The sequence below is a fragment of the Xiphophorus maculatus genome, chromosome 8 (genome assembly GCF_002775205.1).
Source record: "Xiphophorus maculatus strain JP 163 A chromosome 8, X_maculatus-5.0-male, whole genome shotgun sequence".
NCBI classification, from domain to species: Eukaryota; Metazoa; Chordata; class Actinopteri; order Cyprinodontiformes; family Poeciliidae; genus Xiphophorus; species Xiphophorus maculatus.
The window spans coordinates 12,560,834-12,579,815 of NC_036450.1; the positions used below are offsets into that span (position 1 = coordinate 12,560,834).

General features: G+C 37.1%; 1 protein-coding gene across 3 annotated transcripts in view; it reads right to left on the reverse strand.

Annotated features, from left to right (window-relative positions):
- Positions 1-715: 715 nt before the first annotated feature.
- The window catches only part of rai14 (retinoic acid induced 14), a 40,767-nt gene continuing 22,500 nt past the window's right edge, over positions 716-18,982 (reverse strand). For 2 of the 3 annotated variants that reach the window (XM_014472898.2, XM_023338210.1), the window contains 18 exons: positions 18,370-18,458; positions 18,146-18,210; positions 16,949-17,006; positions 16,702-16,772; positions 12,178-12,284; positions 11,866-12,050; positions 11,333-11,358; positions 9,720-9,806; positions 9,345-9,434; positions 8,617-8,742; positions 7,998-8,093; positions 4,936-5,631; positions 4,313-4,791; positions 3,694-3,862; positions 3,418-3,585; positions 3,024-3,182; positions 2,856-2,921; positions 716-2,441 (listed from right to left, as the gene is read on the reverse strand). In XM_014472898.2, coding sequence (XP_014328384.1) covers positions 2,355-2,441; positions 2,856-2,921; positions 3,024-3,182; positions 3,418-3,585; positions 3,694-3,862; positions 4,313-4,791; positions 4,936-5,631; positions 7,998-8,093; positions 8,617-8,742; positions 9,345-9,434; positions 9,720-9,806; positions 11,333-11,358; positions 11,866-12,050; positions 12,178-12,284; positions 16,702-16,772; positions 16,949-17,006; positions 18,146-18,210; positions 18,370-18,458 — 2,824 coding nt within the window. In that variant the 3' untranslated portion in view covers positions 716-2,354. The remainder of the gene's footprint in view (positions 2,442-2,855; positions 2,922-3,023; positions 3,183-3,417; positions 3,586-3,693; positions 3,863-4,312; positions 4,792-4,935; positions 5,632-7,997; positions 8,094-8,616; positions 8,743-9,344; positions 9,435-9,719; positions 9,807-11,332; positions 11,359-11,865; positions 12,051-12,177; positions 12,285-16,701; positions 16,773-16,948; positions 17,007-18,145; positions 18,211-18,369; positions 18,459-18,982) is intronic. The other variant, XM_023338209.1, reaches the window with a different exon arrangement.

The following is an 18,982-nucleotide window of genomic DNA, read 5'->3' on the forward strand; positions in this document are numbered from 1 at the left end:
AAAATGCATCACATTGCTGAGATTTAAATTCAGGATGAATGTTTAAGTTAATCACCTGTTCTTACATTTCTTTATATCAGGTTGTTGCTTTTTTGAACATTTATCCTTCTTCACATTCTTCATGGGTGTAGCTATGACTACTTGCAGCTAATAAATGAAGTAGATAGGTGGGGATTGCATTTATTTTCCACACATGACCTAGTGCTGGTGTGCTAGTGGGTCTGGATGGCTTTTTCCCCCCTTAGTCAATAAAACATTTTTTGAAAAATTCAGAATTTGCACTTTTAATTCTTTTTTAAAAGAATTAAGAGTGACAAAAAATAAAAAGAGAACAAATCTAAGAGGGAAATATAAAAATTTTCTTAAAATTTTATATATTTTAAGAAAGGGACACACCGAACAGACTGGTGACCTGTCATGGGTATACCCCACCTCTCGCCTTGAACGTTAGCAGGAGATAGGCAAAAGCACCCCTGCTGACCCCACTAGGGACAAGGGTGTAAAGAAAATTGATGGATTTATGTGTAGACAGAACAAAAATGTTTTTATGTTTGAGAAAGTAATGACTGTGACTCAAAAATAGGAAAACAGGTTGTTTAGCTTATATTACCAAAATCCTGTTAACCTCTACCTGCATGTTCATGTTTCTTCCAAGTATCAGTTGACTAATCTGAACCATGACAGGTGGCAAATATAAGAGACACAGAAAATAACACGGCGTATCTTTAAAATTTAATAAAGTGGATGGTAAACAATTTTTTCTTGTCACTACAAAACCGTTAGTAAACCAAACAACAAAGTTTCTCGGATTTCCCTTTCCTGGTACAAAACGTGAGCCGAGGCATAAAGCGAAGAAGTTTGTCTCCTACAATCTCAGATATGAGATCTGTCAAACATCTCAGTCAGGTGTAAAAGGTTACCTGAGAGACTCACCCAAACAAAATCATTTTAGTGTTGATTGGACACTGAACAGACAAAATGCTTTTCAGTAGAAATGTGGCCTCCCTAAGATCAGTGCTAAGGCAAAGGAGTGCAGAATGAAAACAGTGAATTTAATGTGTACCTACAGACGAACGTTGGATCAAACAAGGGAACTACAAAATACAATTGGGTAAATGTAAATAAATAATCGAGATGTTAAAAAGAAGTCTGATGATTTACAGGCACATGGCAGAACTCAGCCAATCATTTCCAGCCAACATGCTTTCAATGCTTTTCAAGTAAAAAAAAAAACAGTCTGCAAACAAGACAAAACAGTATGGAAACTAAACCGAGATAAAAACATATAAATATCAAATGCACAGTTACGCATTTGTCACAAGTGAAATGTTTTTTTTTTCTACAACAATTAAAGTCTATTAGATGGATGACAAAAGGAAGATCTACAGCTTAGAAACAACTACAACAAATAGTGCTTTGTTACAAATAAAATCTTCTGTCACATGAAAAACTCATAAGTACAACCCTCATACAGTTACAGCACAGTAACTTGGGAAGTATTTTTTTTGTCACTATTTTGGGAAGAATTCAGATTTTTCTGTAGGAAAGTACTGAAAGAAAGCTTTCATTTTCACTCTTTTCAGTATAGCTCCGTTAATTGTTCAGATGGCCTAATAATGTCAATTCTGCAATTTGGACAGACATGAGCGACTTAAAATCTATTTTATAAAAAATTGGGACTATCAACAGTAAAAAATGTCAGTGAAGCTGATTCTACACTGCATTGTGATTGTGTCACAGAGAAGACACATTTAAAATGCCAAAATTGATGGTTTTAGCACAACCAGACCCTTTCTGTGTCTATTGTTATTGTTGGAAAACCTTATTCATGCTTTTATTTGGCAGGTTTGAAGATCAGTTTGTACACAGCAATTTTACACAGTGTTTCTTCCACATCTGTGTTAACAACCTTAATGCTGCTATATGCGCCTGCTTTGAACTGGTCTGCATTCAAAAGAAATATTTCTCAATGCGGGAACCTAGCTGAATACATTTTAAAGGACATCAACGCTTGCTACAACTGCAAGATTAACACAGGAAAAAATAGTTGAATATTTAATTTTTGCAACTGATGCCTATTCTTTACACTGAATTGCTTTACAGACTAACACCTGGCTGAATTCCTTTCACATGTGGCTTCTGATGCAAGTCCCAGGCGAGTCATCCATTAACAGAAAATACTTTCATGTATGTAGAGCAGAGGGTTTTAGAGGTTCAAAATGACCTTAGCAAAGGCAATAAACACATACTTGTAAACCAACTCCTTATAAGCAAATACTCTGGGCTTATACACAGGCACAATGTGTGTTCAATCTAAAAATAAATGTGCTTTTGTGGAGACTCCCAGATGACTCTTAGCAGGCCTCCTTGGCTTGACTTGGCACCTTGCACATCTTCAGTATCTGCTTCAAAGCTTTCTGAACATCCTCGTCCATCTGACCCTGAGAGAGACAGCACAAGCTCAGTTATTAACTGGTTAACTTATTTTAAAGTTTTGAATTATCTAAACTCCGAAGAATCATGTGATCTTTTCTACAATACTGCAGCTTAACAACCTTTTGAGGTCTAACTGTTACCACAAATATTCCTTCATATTAAACATTCCAGGTTTAAATTTCTCAATGCTTTTTATCTAACTATTACATTTTTAAAAAATTATGGATGTAAGTAAGCTAAGTAACTGACTAATTTCCATACTCCAATACATTTCAATATTTCAATCAAATTCCACATTATATCAAAATGTCCACACTGTTTGGACATTGAATAATCCAGATTTATAAAAACTGATTTGATAGATTGCAGGCATTGCACTGGGTGAAATTATTGAAAATTACAAATATTAACTGATTTACCTGAACCGCATAGAGAAGATGCATCCTGTAGACTGACACTATTTCATCATGTTGTTTCTTTGATTCCTTCAGAGGCAACACAAGGTAAAAACTTAGTTCAAGTACACCACAGGATCAAATATTAGCATTGACAGTGAGTTGCTACGTATGACTTAAAATGAATCTTACAGCTAGCTGGTATTGAAGTTGCTTTAGCTGCTGCTGAAGCGTCTCCATCTGCTGGTTTTGCTGTTGCCTCTTGGACGGGGAGCAGGAAGTGTAGGAGAGCTGTGATAGGCTGTTCAGGGCTTCCTTTAGTTTGCCTACTTCACGAGACAAGTCATCTATCTGAAGATGGAAGAAAGCAAAGATTTATATTATTATAAACATTATAAAGCAACAAAGAAGCTAAAAAGTGTTCTGATTAAGATTTGTTTACCTACATATGCAGCTAAAGAAAATCTATCGTTGTAAGATAACAGGAACTTCCAATCGTTAATTCTTACTTTTATAGTTTCTGATTAAGCTTTCTTTGAACTTATTTTCTGAAGTAGACGGTTCAGCTAAACAGATAATTACTGACCCTCTTGTTCTTTTCTCTTTCTGATGCCACATGATTTTCTACCAGCTGCTTGAGTTGACACACAGCATCCTGTGCCTCAGCAAGTTTGGAGGTCAGAGTCTGGTTCTCTTTCTCCCGTGACATCAAGAGCTCCTGCAGAGCTTCCCGCTCTGCACGATTATCTCGTGCCTAAAGGATGGAAGAAAGGGACAAGTTCAACATGAGAAGTTATATCAGGAAAGCATAGAGGCACAATGACTGCTCTTATGTGGATGTCTTTGTTTCTTTTCCTGCTACCTTCTGCCACGCATCCGCTGCCTCCAGAGCCATCTCATCCTGCTTCCTTAAGGCTGCCTGAAGGAGCTGTGTCAGATGGTTCACCTCACCCTCCAGCTGCTCCCGCATGGCCTCATGATCCAGACGGGGCACTGCATCCTCCGAGGTAACGTCTTGCTCTGCATTCAGCCTGTATGACAGAAATACAAGAAAATTAATTAGGCTTCATGTATGCTTCTTCAGTTGGTAGGTTGTGCTTAGCAATCAAAACTTTGTTTTGGAAGACCATCTTAAAGGGTATTTTTATACGTGATGTATTTATATGTGATGTATTTTTCAGGCACATAAGTGCCATTTTATAACACAATCTGGAAACTATTTTAACTAATAATAGTTTGATTGACAACTGAATGACTCAAAAATTCACAAGATTGGGTACCTGACCAAAATATTTAAATGCGGAAACATAAAAAGTAAATCTGCACACATAAGTAAAAGTCCAAGCAATACTTGATGAAGTCTAATGTTTCAGCCGAGCTGGTTTCCTTCAAAACAACTAACTGATTAGTGTGACGCACAGCAGTTAAAAACATTTTCTAGTCCCCACCCACCTTTTTCTTTTTTAGGTTTCTCTCCGTACCTCTTTTGAAAAGCCTCCACTTGTGTTGTCTTTTGATGCAGCTGTTCTCTGAGGGTTTCCAAGTCACTTTCCAGCTCCTTGATGGCATTTCCCAGAGATGACACAACCTGTGTGTGGTCGGTAAGGGTCACAGAGCTCTGTGTCTGAGCCTCGGCCTCCTGCCTCAGGCGTGTGATGTCCTCTTGAGCAGCAGAAAGCTTCCCCTCAGTCTCAGCGAGCAATGTCTGCAGCTCCTCCACTTTACTGCTCAGCATCTGGACTTGTTGCTCTGAAGAGACGGCTGAGGCTGAGGGTTTCTCAGCATGGGCTTCGGCCAGTTCTTTCTGAGAGGCAATCAGCTGGCTTTTGGTTTCACTGTAGGAGTGTGACAGCTCCAGCAGGCGCTGTTGCTGCCCAGCAATGACCTCATTTAAATCAGACTTCATCTCCTCAAAGTCTTTGGCTGCGGCTTCAACGGGGACCGTTCCCTTCAGGGCCTCCTATGCAACAGCAATTAGGAGATTGCAAACTGAGATAATGGCACAGTTTATGTAATTTGAAAAAAATGACATTCAGAACTAAAATAAGACATTTGACCCATTTCTTTTTTCTACTTTGTTGATAGGGCTGTATCTTGTTTTTACCTGGAGCATTCTGACTTCCTCTTGTGCCTCCTTGTAAAGCTCTTCAATCTGCGCCGACCTCTGTTCTTTTTCCTTTGCTGTCCTCCTCTCCTCCTCTGTCCTCTGCAGCGCTTCATCCATCAGTCTGATTCGCTGAGCCGTTTCGTCTTTTTCTGACTCCAACTGGACGAGCCGCACCTTCAGCTGTTTTATCTCATGTTCCAGTTTCTCCACCTCCAGTTTCTCTGTGAACCCTTCTTCTCCCCTTCCCATCTGTGCTTTCAGATCCTCCACTTCCTCCATAGCTTGATGGTATCTCTCTTGAGTGTCTGTCAGTTTTGCCTGCAGCTCTGCTAAACTTTCCATCAACTCTTCCTCCCTTATTTTCTCTCGAACGCTTCCATCCTCATCTCTTTGTCTCTGTCTGTCAGAGTTCAGCTGAGCCTGAAGCAAGCAGTATTCTTTCTTGGTTTCAATCAGCTTTATTTGAAGGCTTTCAAGTGCTTGTTTCAAAATCCCAATTTCCTCCTTGCTCCCGCCTTCACCCCCCTCTTCCTGTAGTTTGACGGGATGCTCTCCCTCTTCCACCTGGGTTGTAGAGGCTACTTGTGCCGGTGAATGAAACTCGTCCTGTGTGGAATGGAAGGAGGAGTTGGAGGCCATGCTGTTCGGACGACTGTTCTCCTTTAGCTCATTTCCTGGAAGTGACGGAAGTCTCTGTGTGTTCAGAGGACATGAGAGTAAAAATCTATGATTATTATTTATTCTAATCTCTTTGGAGGGAAAAAAAGTTATTATAATAGATTTTTAGATATATTGCTTTGTAAACTGAAAAGGAAAGTTAATAATTGTATCATCTGAAGCTTTGGCTTCTTAACCATTCAACCATTCTTGGTTAACATTTGCACTAATTACTTTTTTGTTTTGTACAACCAAAACTGTTAAACTTTAAGCAGAAAATTTTGATTTTTGATTCAGATCAAAGCATTTTGTCAAATAAAATGTCAAATAAATAAAAATTTCAAAAGTAAAAATAAAAAAAACTTTAATAAACACTAATGCCTGATGCATTGTTAAATTAATATATTACATATCATGTAAAGCTTTAAAAACAGTAGTGAAACCTGATTTGCTGAGTCTCTTCGTGTTCAGAAGCAACAACAGGCTCATGTAAACCATGAATGTGTCTTTCAAAACTCATCCTAAAAAGACTACTGGCAAATATGGTGGTTTTTATTTTTATTTTTAATGAACATAATTTCAAATTTCTTTAAAAATCTCCTTCAAACCACTCAGGTCACCATTTATCCAAACATCACCTGAGGAGCTTCAGTCAAAACTGAGAACTCATTCACTATGCAGATGACACTGCTGTATTTATCCAGAAGGTCAAAATAACTCACTAAGTTTCTCTTTCTCTAAACTTGGATAACACAGAGGTTGATTACCTTTGCCATTGATGCCTCAGAAGCACACAGATAAAAATGTGCAGCTTCTCTGGAAAGCATTTTTTGGGGGGGGGGATTTCAGTAACTGTGGAGTATTCAGATTCACCCAGTAAAATGCAACATTTTACTGTTTATCCCTTCTGAATCATTTTTCACAGTTTTTCCACAACCACAAACTTCAGAGTATCACCAAATTGTGAAGTGGAAGGAAAATAATACATCTGCAGTGTAGATTTTGTAATCAGCTCTTGTCACTCTGCGTAATGTAATCTCAGAAACAATAGAGATGTTGAGTGAAAGCTATGGGGATTTGCTAGGGAACATCAACGAAGAAACAGAATCATGAACAAACTCCACATATCCAGCATAATGTGGAGCAGTTTATGGGTTAGGTTACAATATCCAAAGCTTTGAACATCTGCCAGAAATGTGTTCAATTCACCATCCAACAGAGGAAAGATTATTGCAAGCCTAAACATGGCCACCTATCTAAAGTGACAAAGCAGACAAAGAGAGCGTTAAGAAGCAGCCAAAAGGCCCAAGATAACTCTTGAGGAGAAGTGAAACCATCAGGTGGGAGAATCTGTCAACAGGACATCTACTAGTTTTATCCTTGGGCCTTTATTGGACTCTATGTGTGACAGAACACCAACACTGCACATCACCCTGAAGAATAGAAATCTTGTAAGAAAACCTGTTAGTGGCCAGAGAAGCTTATAGCCAAAATGACAATGGAATGGTTTAGATCAAAGCATTTTGGTCTAAACAAAGTCTAGACCTGAAAATAATTGAGAATCTGTGGCAAGACTTTCAAATTGATGTTAACAGACAGTCTATGTCTAATCTTATGAATTCTTTTGCAAAGATTTGGGAACCATAACAGTGTAGAGTTTAGTGGTCCTAAACTGTGTTAAATTAGGAAGGATCAATAAAAATGCACAACCTGCTTTTTGAATATTCGGTTTTGTCAACAATGTTGAAAGTCTTGTATGATTTTCCTTTCTCTTCACTGTTATGCATTTTTTTTTCCAAACTGGAAAGGTTTGAGAAACATAAATAATTAAGTAGGGCAAAGTTTGAAACACTTTTCAGAAATTGGGAAAAAAGAACTTGTTCAAGTATTTCTTTCTAAGATGAACAAGTTGGGCAGTTCACAAAAATGACAGAAGATATTCCAGTTACTTTATAATGCTGCTATTAAAGTTCTTCAGAGAATAATTCAGAAAACGTGTCTCTCTTAAAGCCATCAAAAGTTATCAAATTTTCCCTTTCAATTTAAATGTATTACCAACAAAGTTCTATTGTACCTTAAAGATATTTTGGCTCCATAAAAATCAAAACTTATAGAGCTTTTCCATTACATTGTTTTTGGTGGATTCAAGAATTTTTCAATAACCTATAGGGATTTTAACAATCAAATCTTTCATGTTACAAAATTCCTTTTTAGGGCTAGTTTGGAGGCTCTTGACCAATTTGTTTGGTTATGCTACCTTGTGGTTGCTTTCTTTATTCTCCAGCTATGTACATCCTCAAATACAGTAACGTTAGTCATACAATCTAAAACTGAGTAAATTTGGAGAATCTATTCAGGCTTTACCACTTAAACATGAAAGTAAACAACAAAGACACACATACCTTCAGTTTGTTTGCAAGCTCCTGGTTTTCCAAAGTAAGAGAAGTAATCCTGGCTTGCAGAGCAGAAACCAGAGCTGCAGACGCTGTGTGCTCGACCTGCCAACAAACATATATTCACATGCCAAAGAGACACATAAAGGTAGCATTAGGGACCTCCAGGTATCGTCAGGAAAACAACACAAGTTGCGACATGTTGTAAGCTTAGCTTAGACCTCCTTTTAAGAAGGCAGATGAGTCGGAAACATACTAAACTTAGAAAAAGAACTACAAATAAAACAAAAATGACAAAACAAATTAACTAAGATTATTTTTTTGAAGGTTATCTTTAAAACAGTTTATGTCAAAAAGTCTTTTGATGTGGTGAATAATGTCAAAATATTCTTTAAACTCAATGAAAAATCTTGATCCAGTTAGAAAGCATTAAGAGGTATACTGTAGCTCCCAAGTGTATGGTTTAATAAACATTCAGTATGTGTTTGTAGTTCTCTACACTGTGTATTATTGCAGCCGCAATTATGTCATTCTTTGTTTAGCTCTTGTCGTCTCATTCACCCACCTGGTTTTAAAGCAGCAAAGTCAACAAGCCCCACACCGTCCATTTGTTAATCATTACCCTCACCTCCAGTTGAGGAACGGTCACCGTCTCCACTGTCTGCTTCAGGTCTTTGATTGTCTCCAGCAACATGTTTCTCTCTTCATGGAGCTTCTCAACCTCTTTCAGTGGAAATCCTGTAAACTCGTCCTCCTTTGCAATAAGGGGAGGAGACAGAAGTGAAGGGTTGTGGCAAAGAAGGGGAACAGACAAATGGAAAAACTTTTGGCAGGCTGACCCTAAACTACAAATATAGTGTATATATAATATATATAGTTCACGGCCTTTAAACATTTTTACATTTGATCAAATTATAGTCAGAAACTTTAATCCAATTTATTAGGATTTCATGTAAAAGACAAACACAAAGTAGCACATATTTGTAGTTAACTTTTGGAAAAGAGGTGTTCATTAACTCCTTTAACAAAAATACATCTAGATAAAAAAAAAAACACCTGCCTTTTATGGTCACCTACTTAGTAAGCAGTGTTCATTTGACTCGAGTCATACAACTTACTGTTAAATAAAAAAATGCACACTGCCTTTTAAGATTATTATATGTATAGAAAACGACTCGTTAATTTCCACCTGCTTCACAGATATGTGATACTTTGTGTTGGATTTTTATATAAAATTCTAATCAAATAGACTGAGAAAATGTGAAAAGTTGAAGAGGTACGAATAACTTTGATGGCATACAACAATAAACTAAAAAACAGAAAGTTCTTAGCACAACCTTTTCAGTTTAGTCCTACCTTATAGTTAAATCTCTTTGGAGTGTCACCTTTGTTGGAAGCAGGAGTGCTGGTAGGCGTAACAACAGAAGGAGAGGAGGGTCCAGAATGCTGAAGGACAATCAAATACATAGTTTGAGGATAAATTTTTCCTATCTGTATAAAACCAGTTTTAGAGAAGCTCCAAGCTTGGCTGAGAATTAATTTTCATCATTAATAACTAGTTTTTCTAATATGATGGTCAGTAGCAACACAAATAAAACAATAACAAGCTGGATTGCTTTGAGAAAACGGAAAGGGGGACAGAACAGGAAACACAACAACAAATCAATGACTGTAATTCATTATTCTTTTTATTAATTCACTTCAGACATGCACAGAAAGACATGCATTTACCTGCAGTGGACTATTAGGAGGTGGAGGTGCTTTTCGTTTTTTGGGAGTTGTGATCCGCTCATCACTTAGCTTAGCTACCTGATCATGCTAAGAAGCCAGCAGAAGAATCAGACAGATATTGACAAAAGGAGAAAGAAAAATCAGAGGTGGGATTCAGTGCTGGTTAGTAGAAGAATGGTCAAACACGTTTTAAGTTTTATTCTGAAAAATCAGGAGGTGAATCATGGAGAAAATTTTTATCACTCATTTCAGAAAGTGAAACTTACATATTCATAGCTATAACTTCCTGAAGGACTGGTGTGGACATGTCCCCACCAACTTTGGCCTGACAGGGACAGTCCCCACCAATATTTTGTTCTCCTTTTTTTTTTTATGTGCCTGCATCCATGTGCGGACAGTAACTCGGCAGCAGCTGCGCGCTGTATTCAAAGCATTAACAGCCAGTTGATGCTTTGTAAAACGTAATTCCTTTGTAAAACATAAATGGCAAGTCCGTTCATTGATCTAGTGGATTGGACATCACGTGACTTACTGTGAGCGGCAGTGCTTTACATGCGCTATTGTTTTGCATTCAGTCAGGAATATCAGTGGTGGGGAAATGACACAATCAAGCAAAGAATCCGAAAAAGGGACGAATAGTTTTGATATTGTCAATACTACGAGAGCAAGATAACAATATATTCAGAGCAATCATCAAATAGGATGACATATTTCATAAAGAACAGGAGCCAAAGTTTGTTAAATTTTAAACCATGGCTCCTATAGCGACAATTAAATTAAATTAAAGTATTGGCCAATATGAAAGAGAAATTTGCTTTGTTCTCTCTTGTATCTTTACAGTACTGACAGAAACCAAACTATTTATAGATTTATATGCAGAGAGAATATATATTTTTACATATCCAAACATCAGGATGTCAACTTTAAGCCACATTTTATAGAATCCAGTAACATCAATGGTCACTCTACTCACCAACTACCCCAACCAGACCCAAATAAATTTTTTCACCTCTTTATTATTTGCTATATTAAAGCAAATATATTCCGCAAATACAGACTCATTCCATAAATTAGAATATGACTGTTAGTAATTCCATCACCAAGTGAAAGACATTATATAGATTAATTGGATTACGTCCATTTTAACATATTTATTTTTCGTAGTATGTTTAATACCTGTTAAAAAGTTATTTTTGAAAGGTACTCTTAATCTGACAAGCCTGATCAATATATATATCCTAATTTATTGAATAAGACTGTATGGCATTCACATGTAAGTTTTGGAATTATTCTTAGCACTAAAAAAGAAAAGGCCTTCCAGTAACTGGGTGCATCAGAAACCCCCCGCCCTCCCGCTCCTCCTCGTCCCCACCAGCTTGCAACACAAAGTTACACCCTTGATGCAGATGTAAATATGAGCTCTATAATCACACATTTCTGTAAGCTTTAAAATTTCATTTATAAGAACGTTATAATCAGCGTAGCACTGAAGTGTTTAGAGGTAGGTTAGAGCAAGCAGATTATCACTTGTACTTGATAATCTATGCACGTTCAAATATTTTAGTAGCTTTGTAGAGTAAATGAGCAGATGTTAAGCGTCACAGATATTTTACCTGAGGACTTCTTGGAGACTTGGAATCTGTCAGGGGGGTCAGTAAAAACAACAAATGAGCATTTTGAAAACAGGAGGAGAAAGTGCAGTATGTAGAGAAGTCACAAAGCACAGGACAGTGAGATCCTCTACAGATGAGAGTGTTTTTGTTGACATTATGCCCATGTATATTTGGCTTATCAAAAATGCTTATTTGCGTAACCAGGGGTTGGGGTCACAAATTTCAGAGTTTTGGCATCCAGAGCTGAAAGTTTAAGCAAACACTTCAATAAATCACACTAGAAACACTAACAGTAACCACAGTATAACAGTAGATGGCAGTGTTGCTATCATGTTGAAACCTTAGCAAAAATCTGAGTGCAGTTTCCTGATTCATGGGAAAGCTTGAAACCTAAATTTTGGTTCTATTTAAAGAACAGTCAATGAAAGTAAAATATCAATTAAGCCAGGTTACATTAAAAATCGATGTTGAAATACTGTATACACACTGCCTGTGTATTTTTTGTGAATAGTAGTTTTATTCTTAAGTCTTACCCAAAAGTGGATGTCTGTTCAGAGCAGCCAAGAGGGCAGTCTGGGCTTCAGAGCTGCCCAACATCTTGGTATGGTGTACAACATCATGGCCCTCTGAATCTACAGCGGACAGGTCTGCTCCTTTCTGAGCTAAAACCTCTACCGCAGCTACTGCGTTGGATTCAGCTGCAAGTATCAAAGCAGTCCTACAACATGGACAGACCTTGTGTCAAAGCACGAAAGTGCAAATGAAAACTTCCAGCTATGTGCAAGAAAATGTTTTATGAATATCTAAACTGCTTCCTAGTGTGTGTTAAATTATTATTTCTTTACCTGCCACAGTTGTCAGGAGTGTTGATTTCAGCACCACAGTCTATCAGAGTGCTGCACACCTCAGGATGACTGTGTTTGGCTGACAGCATCAAGGGAGTGAGGCCATCCTTTGAGACAGACAAACATTGCAAACACTCAACCTTGTCATACTGAACATATTATAGATTTCAACTGCTAAATGCAAACATCTATAAACCACTGTGGTCTTTGTCATGAGCATGCCAACTGTCTGTGTGGTGAGAAAACTTAGAGCTATGTGAAAAAGAATCAATGTGACCTGTTGCAAATGAATATCACAGATCTCACATGTCAAATTTACTGTTTTTTTTTAATGGTCTGGACATTGTTCAACCTTAAATTCTGCAAATGTATAGGAAACACCTTTAACTTTTGTGTTATTTTTATTTGAATTGGCATATTCTAAAATTATTAGAACAAAAACTAGTTCATAAGCTCAGGAATGTACATATTTTCCACAAAACAAAGTATTTTTTCTATTATTTTGTCTAGCAAAGTGCAGAAAAGAGTTTGACTGTCTTCCTCTGTACTAAATAGTAAATAGTTCGGTGTATTAAACTTTAAATTAATACTCCATAATGGTTGTATGGAAATACAGTGAACCCTCGCTTTTCGCGGGGGTTGCGTTCCGAAAAGAACCCGTGATAGGCGAAATCCGTGAAGTAGTTACCTTTATTTTTTTACAATTATTATACAGCATAATTAAATACTCTACATTGAAACCAAAGAACAAAACCTGTTTTCAGGCCTAAGCATTTTTTTTAACAAATAGAACGCTTTCTTACAAATAACTACAGTAAAATAATCATTGTAATCATCAATGCGTACAGTAGGAGAAATTGTGACTCGCGTATTTCACTGTTCCACTGACTGTGACGCTGCGGCCTGACTCCGCTCTCTAGTGTCTTTTCCTTCTGAAGCCTGTGGTGCAGGTGTGTTTTTTCGAGAGAAGAACATAGTTATCGGTAGTTGTTGTCGCTCTTTTTTCTTCTGGGCAAAAACATTTGCCGAGCTGTATATTTAAATACCGTAACGTTATTGGCACACAGGTAGAGAAGAAGTGCGGAGACTGTTTAGCCAATCAGTACGCAGAACACAATGCACTGTGAAAAAAAAAAACTGCACAAAAAACTCCGCGAAGCAGCGAGGCCGTGAAAGGTGGACCGCCTTATAGCGAGGGTTCACTGTAGTCATTTAGTCATTAGCTGCTGGCTATCTTTCAATGAATAGCATATGTCTCTCAGTAACATTTCAATCCTTTTCACATGTCTTTGTAGGGAAAAAATTCCAAAATGGCAAAGCTGCAGCTTTAATGAGTGGGTTCTACAGAATTTAACACACAGCTGTCAGAGCTGACTAACAGCAGCAGTATTTCATGAAATGTAGCACCTTCTTCACCTGGACTGACAGATTCTAACCCCAATCATTAATTTAAATATAGCCCTGTGCTGAATGGCTGAATGGTTGTTTTTACTCACATGTTCAGGCCAACATGGTTAAAAGAGGCAAGATTTCTGACATTTTTGAACATCTCAACAATTTCTTCTGGCTATCTTTAACAGACTAGATTGTGGTAGGTAGGGCCCACCTTGGATTGGATACATATTTTATGTATCAACACTACAAAAATTTAAGAAAGCTGATTTCCTATGCTTGCAAAATGGAGTCTAGAATCCCAAATGTTTCACCAAGCTCTATTTAAAAAAATGCTTATCCACACATGAAGAGTTCCAAAAGCAAATTCTGTGAATAACTATCCTTCCAATGGCAATTTCTAATAACCCTGAAACATGATTTTCAAAAAGAGGCCCAGACCAACAAGCAAAGGAACTACATGAAACAGCAAACCACGTCAGCATAGTTGGGTGTTTTATATTACAAGGCTGCTGCTGTTTCCACAGACCAAAAAGGACAAAACTATGTTCTGGGTTTTTTTGGAGCTCTGTTAAAGACTTTAGCAGGCCTGCCGGCTCTGCCCAGATTGTGTTGCTGCTACTTTGGAAACCAAACGGCAAAATTATTTTGTCCTTTTCTGGGCAACAGATTAAGTACGTGTGTGTGCACCCCTGCATGTCTGTGTGTGTGTATATTACTATACAGGTGTGTTATTTGGCCTAGATGTGTAAGTTTAGATATGTTCATAACTTGGAGGCACTCTCTCTGACAAATTACCCACATTTGGGCAAAAGTGTAAAGCTAAAGGAAGCCGGTGAGAGGAATACAGGCAGTAACTAAAACACTGCATCAGTTCCTGAGGCTTTAAAAATGCTTACTTCAAAGCTTAACTTGATCTGGATTCAGGACAACTATTAAAATGATCTTTATACTGTGCTATTCCCTCTTATTTTACAGAGATGCTATGAACATTTTGGCGTTTGATCATTTTAACTGAATTTATTTTGTAAATGTTTCAGACTTCTTAAAAGGTTTCTTTTTTCTGTGCTGTCAGTAGTGGTTTCTCACATGAAGTTAGGCTTTCATAAATCCAGGAGGAGATAATCTGCTTTTTTTAATATTCCAGAATATTCCTTTAACATATTTCCATAGGTCAGTAATGTTTTATTTAGCTTGCCACCCTGTCATTCAACCCCCAAATCTACAAGACCTTTAACCTCACACTGAATCATTGCTAGATACTAAATACCAATAAACTACAAAGTACTGGCAGTAAAACAATTCTGTACTATTCCACAAGAAATATCATTTACAATACAGAACATGTGACACATGATTAGCATACATTAAATGAGCACTACATATGTTTCTAATTAGAAACTATGGGTTCCTATCAACAGCAATTATACCTGCCAAAGGGTTTTGGATGAGAGGAAAAACGTCTTCAAGAAACACGAGAACATAGGCCATCATATATAAAAACTGGTTGTGCAAATAAACGTAGCACAGCTTAATGCAGGTGCAACATAAAATCCCAAACACAGATTGTGTTTTTCATACTAATGCTGAGGATTATAAATTACCTCTACGGGCATACTAGATGTTATTATACACTCTATTAAAAAGCTATAAAGCTAAAGAAGCCTTAAAATATATTTTTATCAACTGAATTTGAAACATGGATGACAAAGAACGATTAATGTTTCTGTTTGTTAAACTTATGCAGTTGCTTTTCAAATATGTATGACTGGCCAGATGTTTCTCTGTTTCATTTTACTTTGCACTGTGTGTTCATTAAAGTCAAATCCAGGTACAGCAATATGATACAGCTGTGATGTATGCCCTAGGCCAACAAGCTGGCATGTTCTGTTCAGCATTAAAAACTTTGTATTCCAGATGACCGGTTCACCAGCACTAACAGAAGACAGAGAGGCTCAAACTGCTCATACACATTTGCAGATAATTACGGCTGGAAAAGTAAATGATCTTCAGTGAACATGACGTTATGATTTCTCTTGGTTTTTAACAGAAGACAGAAGTAGGTTTTTGCTTTTAAAGAGAGAAATATGGCTGCCTTCAAAAAACTAATTTTAGTGAAGGCTAATGATTAATTGCCAACAGTTTTACTAGCTTTACATCTACATGTAATTATTATAGCAATAATACAGTTCTATTTACAGACACCTGCTATGAATTCACCTCAAAGTCCTGAATGGTTATGTCAAAGAGAGGCACTATGTTTTTTTTTATGAAATTTAGAACTTATATGTATAAAACCATGGCTAACATCTGTTTTAACCTGGGCATAAATTATCAAATTTACAACTAGGTTCAATGACAGTTTAGTGGGTGTCATAATATAGTATGAGTTTATTTCTAACAAGCCAGAAAGAGCATAATAAAATGGAAATAAACTTGTTTTTCCCCCCCTTTCTTATTTAAACACATACACAAACACACACATGCCATTTCATGGTTTCACTTCCCAGCTGGATAAAAACCACAGGCATGGTCTGTCACTGCAATGGAGACCACATGTCTGCACCATAAGTTCCCACAGAACTCTGACCTTCTACCTTAAGTGCACACACGGAAATTAATCTTCAAACAGATGACAAATGAGAGGAAATGTTGGCTCATGAGGCTCCCTTCTACTGAAGCACACTTGCTGCAGCTAATTTACATATGTCAGTGTTTTCTTTCTCTGAACATAGTCTAGAAATGAACAAAGAGGCGCTCCCTAGAAGAGCGCCTCTGAGCACTATCAAGGTATGCACCAAGGTTTTTCACCAGTTGCAGTTTCAGAACTACACATTTTTCTGCCCCGTCACACTGTCCCTCCAGATTCAAATCCTTTGATGAGATACAAAGCAAAGATGGGTTTTTAATTTTTTACATTGATCAACTGTTAAAATGCAATTATGTTCTAGATTTTCCAGACCTATTTTCATTTAATTTAGTTGAAGGAAATTCAGAATGTTCCTTTGTGGGAATCTAGATAAATGGATGAAGTAGCAAATGTGATGACAATGTCACATCGCATTTTAATTCTGTTGGAAAGAAAAAGTAACAGTGGGTTAGATAGATCAGAAGATGTTATAAAATACATACTATATCTTTTTGGTTGATGGGGGTTTTGAGTTCACACAGCAGCTGAACAATCTGGACGTTCCCACCAGCAGCTGAGGATCAAATGAAAAGAAACTCTTTATCATTTAATTTCATATTTGGAGGATGAATTTTATCCAAATGAAATTACAGCTTAAAGTTAATCCTGCAATAAACATTCCCACGTTCAGACCAAGTCTATATAAAAGTTCCTCTGTATAATTAATTCTAAGGCTGCTGAGATACCTACCAGCATGATGCAGAGCAGTTCTTCCTGAGCTGTCCGCTGGATCAACAGGACATTTACTCTGGAGTAAGAAGAGAGCATTATTTAGCAAATGCAAAATTTCAAAGTGGACAAGCTGAGTTTTTAGCTATTGTTTCTCCCCAAAACACTGAAAAAAATCTGAAAAAAAAAAAAAACTCGCCTTGTTTTACATTTCACATTTGGTCTTACATTTAGTTGACTGTTTTTTCTGAATAGCAGACAGCAAGTAGTTGGTAGTTTATGCAATCTGACAGAAAGAGCATTCAAGACATCTGCTATGCAGCAGAATCTAGTTTGAGCAAGGAGGCAGGGTAGTGTGCTGCGGTGATGCTGCAGACTGTCATGAGGTAGTCAAGTCAGCAGATGAGAGTGGGAATAATGTGTGTTACTGCCTCTCTGTCCTGCTGACCTACTGATCTGTACACATATTCAGCAGGGTAAAGAAATGAAGTCCTGAAACTGTCTGGTTTCAAGCACCATGGCAGCAAAACAATTCAGACAATAGGCTTCATTTGGTTCAGATCTGTCATACATTTTATGTTATCAGATTGCAACACAGAATTTAAGTTAAAAAATGTCAGATGATGCTTATATTTGTTGACATTAAACCTATAATTTACAGTGCATTCAAAAGTATTCTTCCCACTCAAATTGTTGAATAACATTACAACTAGAAACTACATGTACTTTTGGATATTTTATGTGATAGATCAACTAAAAAATAGCACAAGTTAAGTAGAAGGAAAATTATGATACTTTGTATATAGCTTCTCTTTAGCATCTGGGACAAATGCTGGTTCAAAGTGTTGTTTTGGAGTTGGTCTGAATGCAAATGCATGCAACCCTATTTTTCTTTGTACAAATAGTTGTAAAGCCTTGCTTCATTTTACTATACTATATAAATATGCACCAGTTTGTGTTGAAAATTTGAATAAAATAAACAGAAATTTGATTCTGTAATATGAAAAAAAGGGTAAACAGTTGGTTCAAATACTTTTGCAAGGTGTTATAAAGCTCAATTTGGTTTTAAACACACACGTGTTGTACGTGTTGACAAATCTGAAATTGTTCTGACACAATATTTTAAAGGGTTTATTACATGAATTTAGTCTAGGTCATTAAACATTATTACTCTATGACAAACTATGTTTTCTTAAAACCTTGGCTTATGAACATTACCTGAATAAGCCTCCTGCAACATTCCAGGTGATTGTTTTTGGCAGCCAGGTGTAAGGGAGTAAAGCCTTAAAGAGTAATGAAAATGTTTTAGTTAAGACAGAATTAACTGACACAAAAGAAGAGCAAGATACAGCTACAGAGAATTATTGAGATAATAATATGAATTCTTTCTAAGAGTTTTCTTTTACAGTTACAAGAATGTAACTTGTGACTACAGTACATACCAGCAGCATCTGTAACTGAGAGGTCAGCTCCATGAGCCAACATCACGGAGAGGCATTCTGTTAGGCCACGAGCAGCTGCTACATGAAGTCTGTTCACAAATCCAAAGTGAGGAACAAATTAGTTACAGAATTACAACAAGCATGTTTACATGACACCTCATTTGTAACACAAAAGTCTGATGTTCCATAAGGAACATTGTGATTTTTATTTCTATTCCCGTCTCACAGAATCCACAGCAGCTGCACATCTCAGCCGCAGCACGGACCACATTACAGCCACGTGCCGGTGAGCAATGAAGCTTGGTGCCGGTTTTACACACATGAGGTAAGTGTCAGGGAAGCGGCTGTCAGTAGAAACAGAACCAAAACATTTCTCAATCATATGGAAATCATATCAACTGCGTTACTCTGGCTACTGTGGATTCAGTGTAAAGAGAGTATGGCAGTTTTAAAAACATGCATATTGGAGGTCTTCATTTACAAATTACAAATTGTAATTAGTTTTTTTATATTTTAGCAACCTTTCACTTTTATGGCCATGTTCACTGCTAATCAGATTAAATGACATCTTGTCTACTGTTTTTGGCTTTTATTTGATAGAGGAAATGAATCA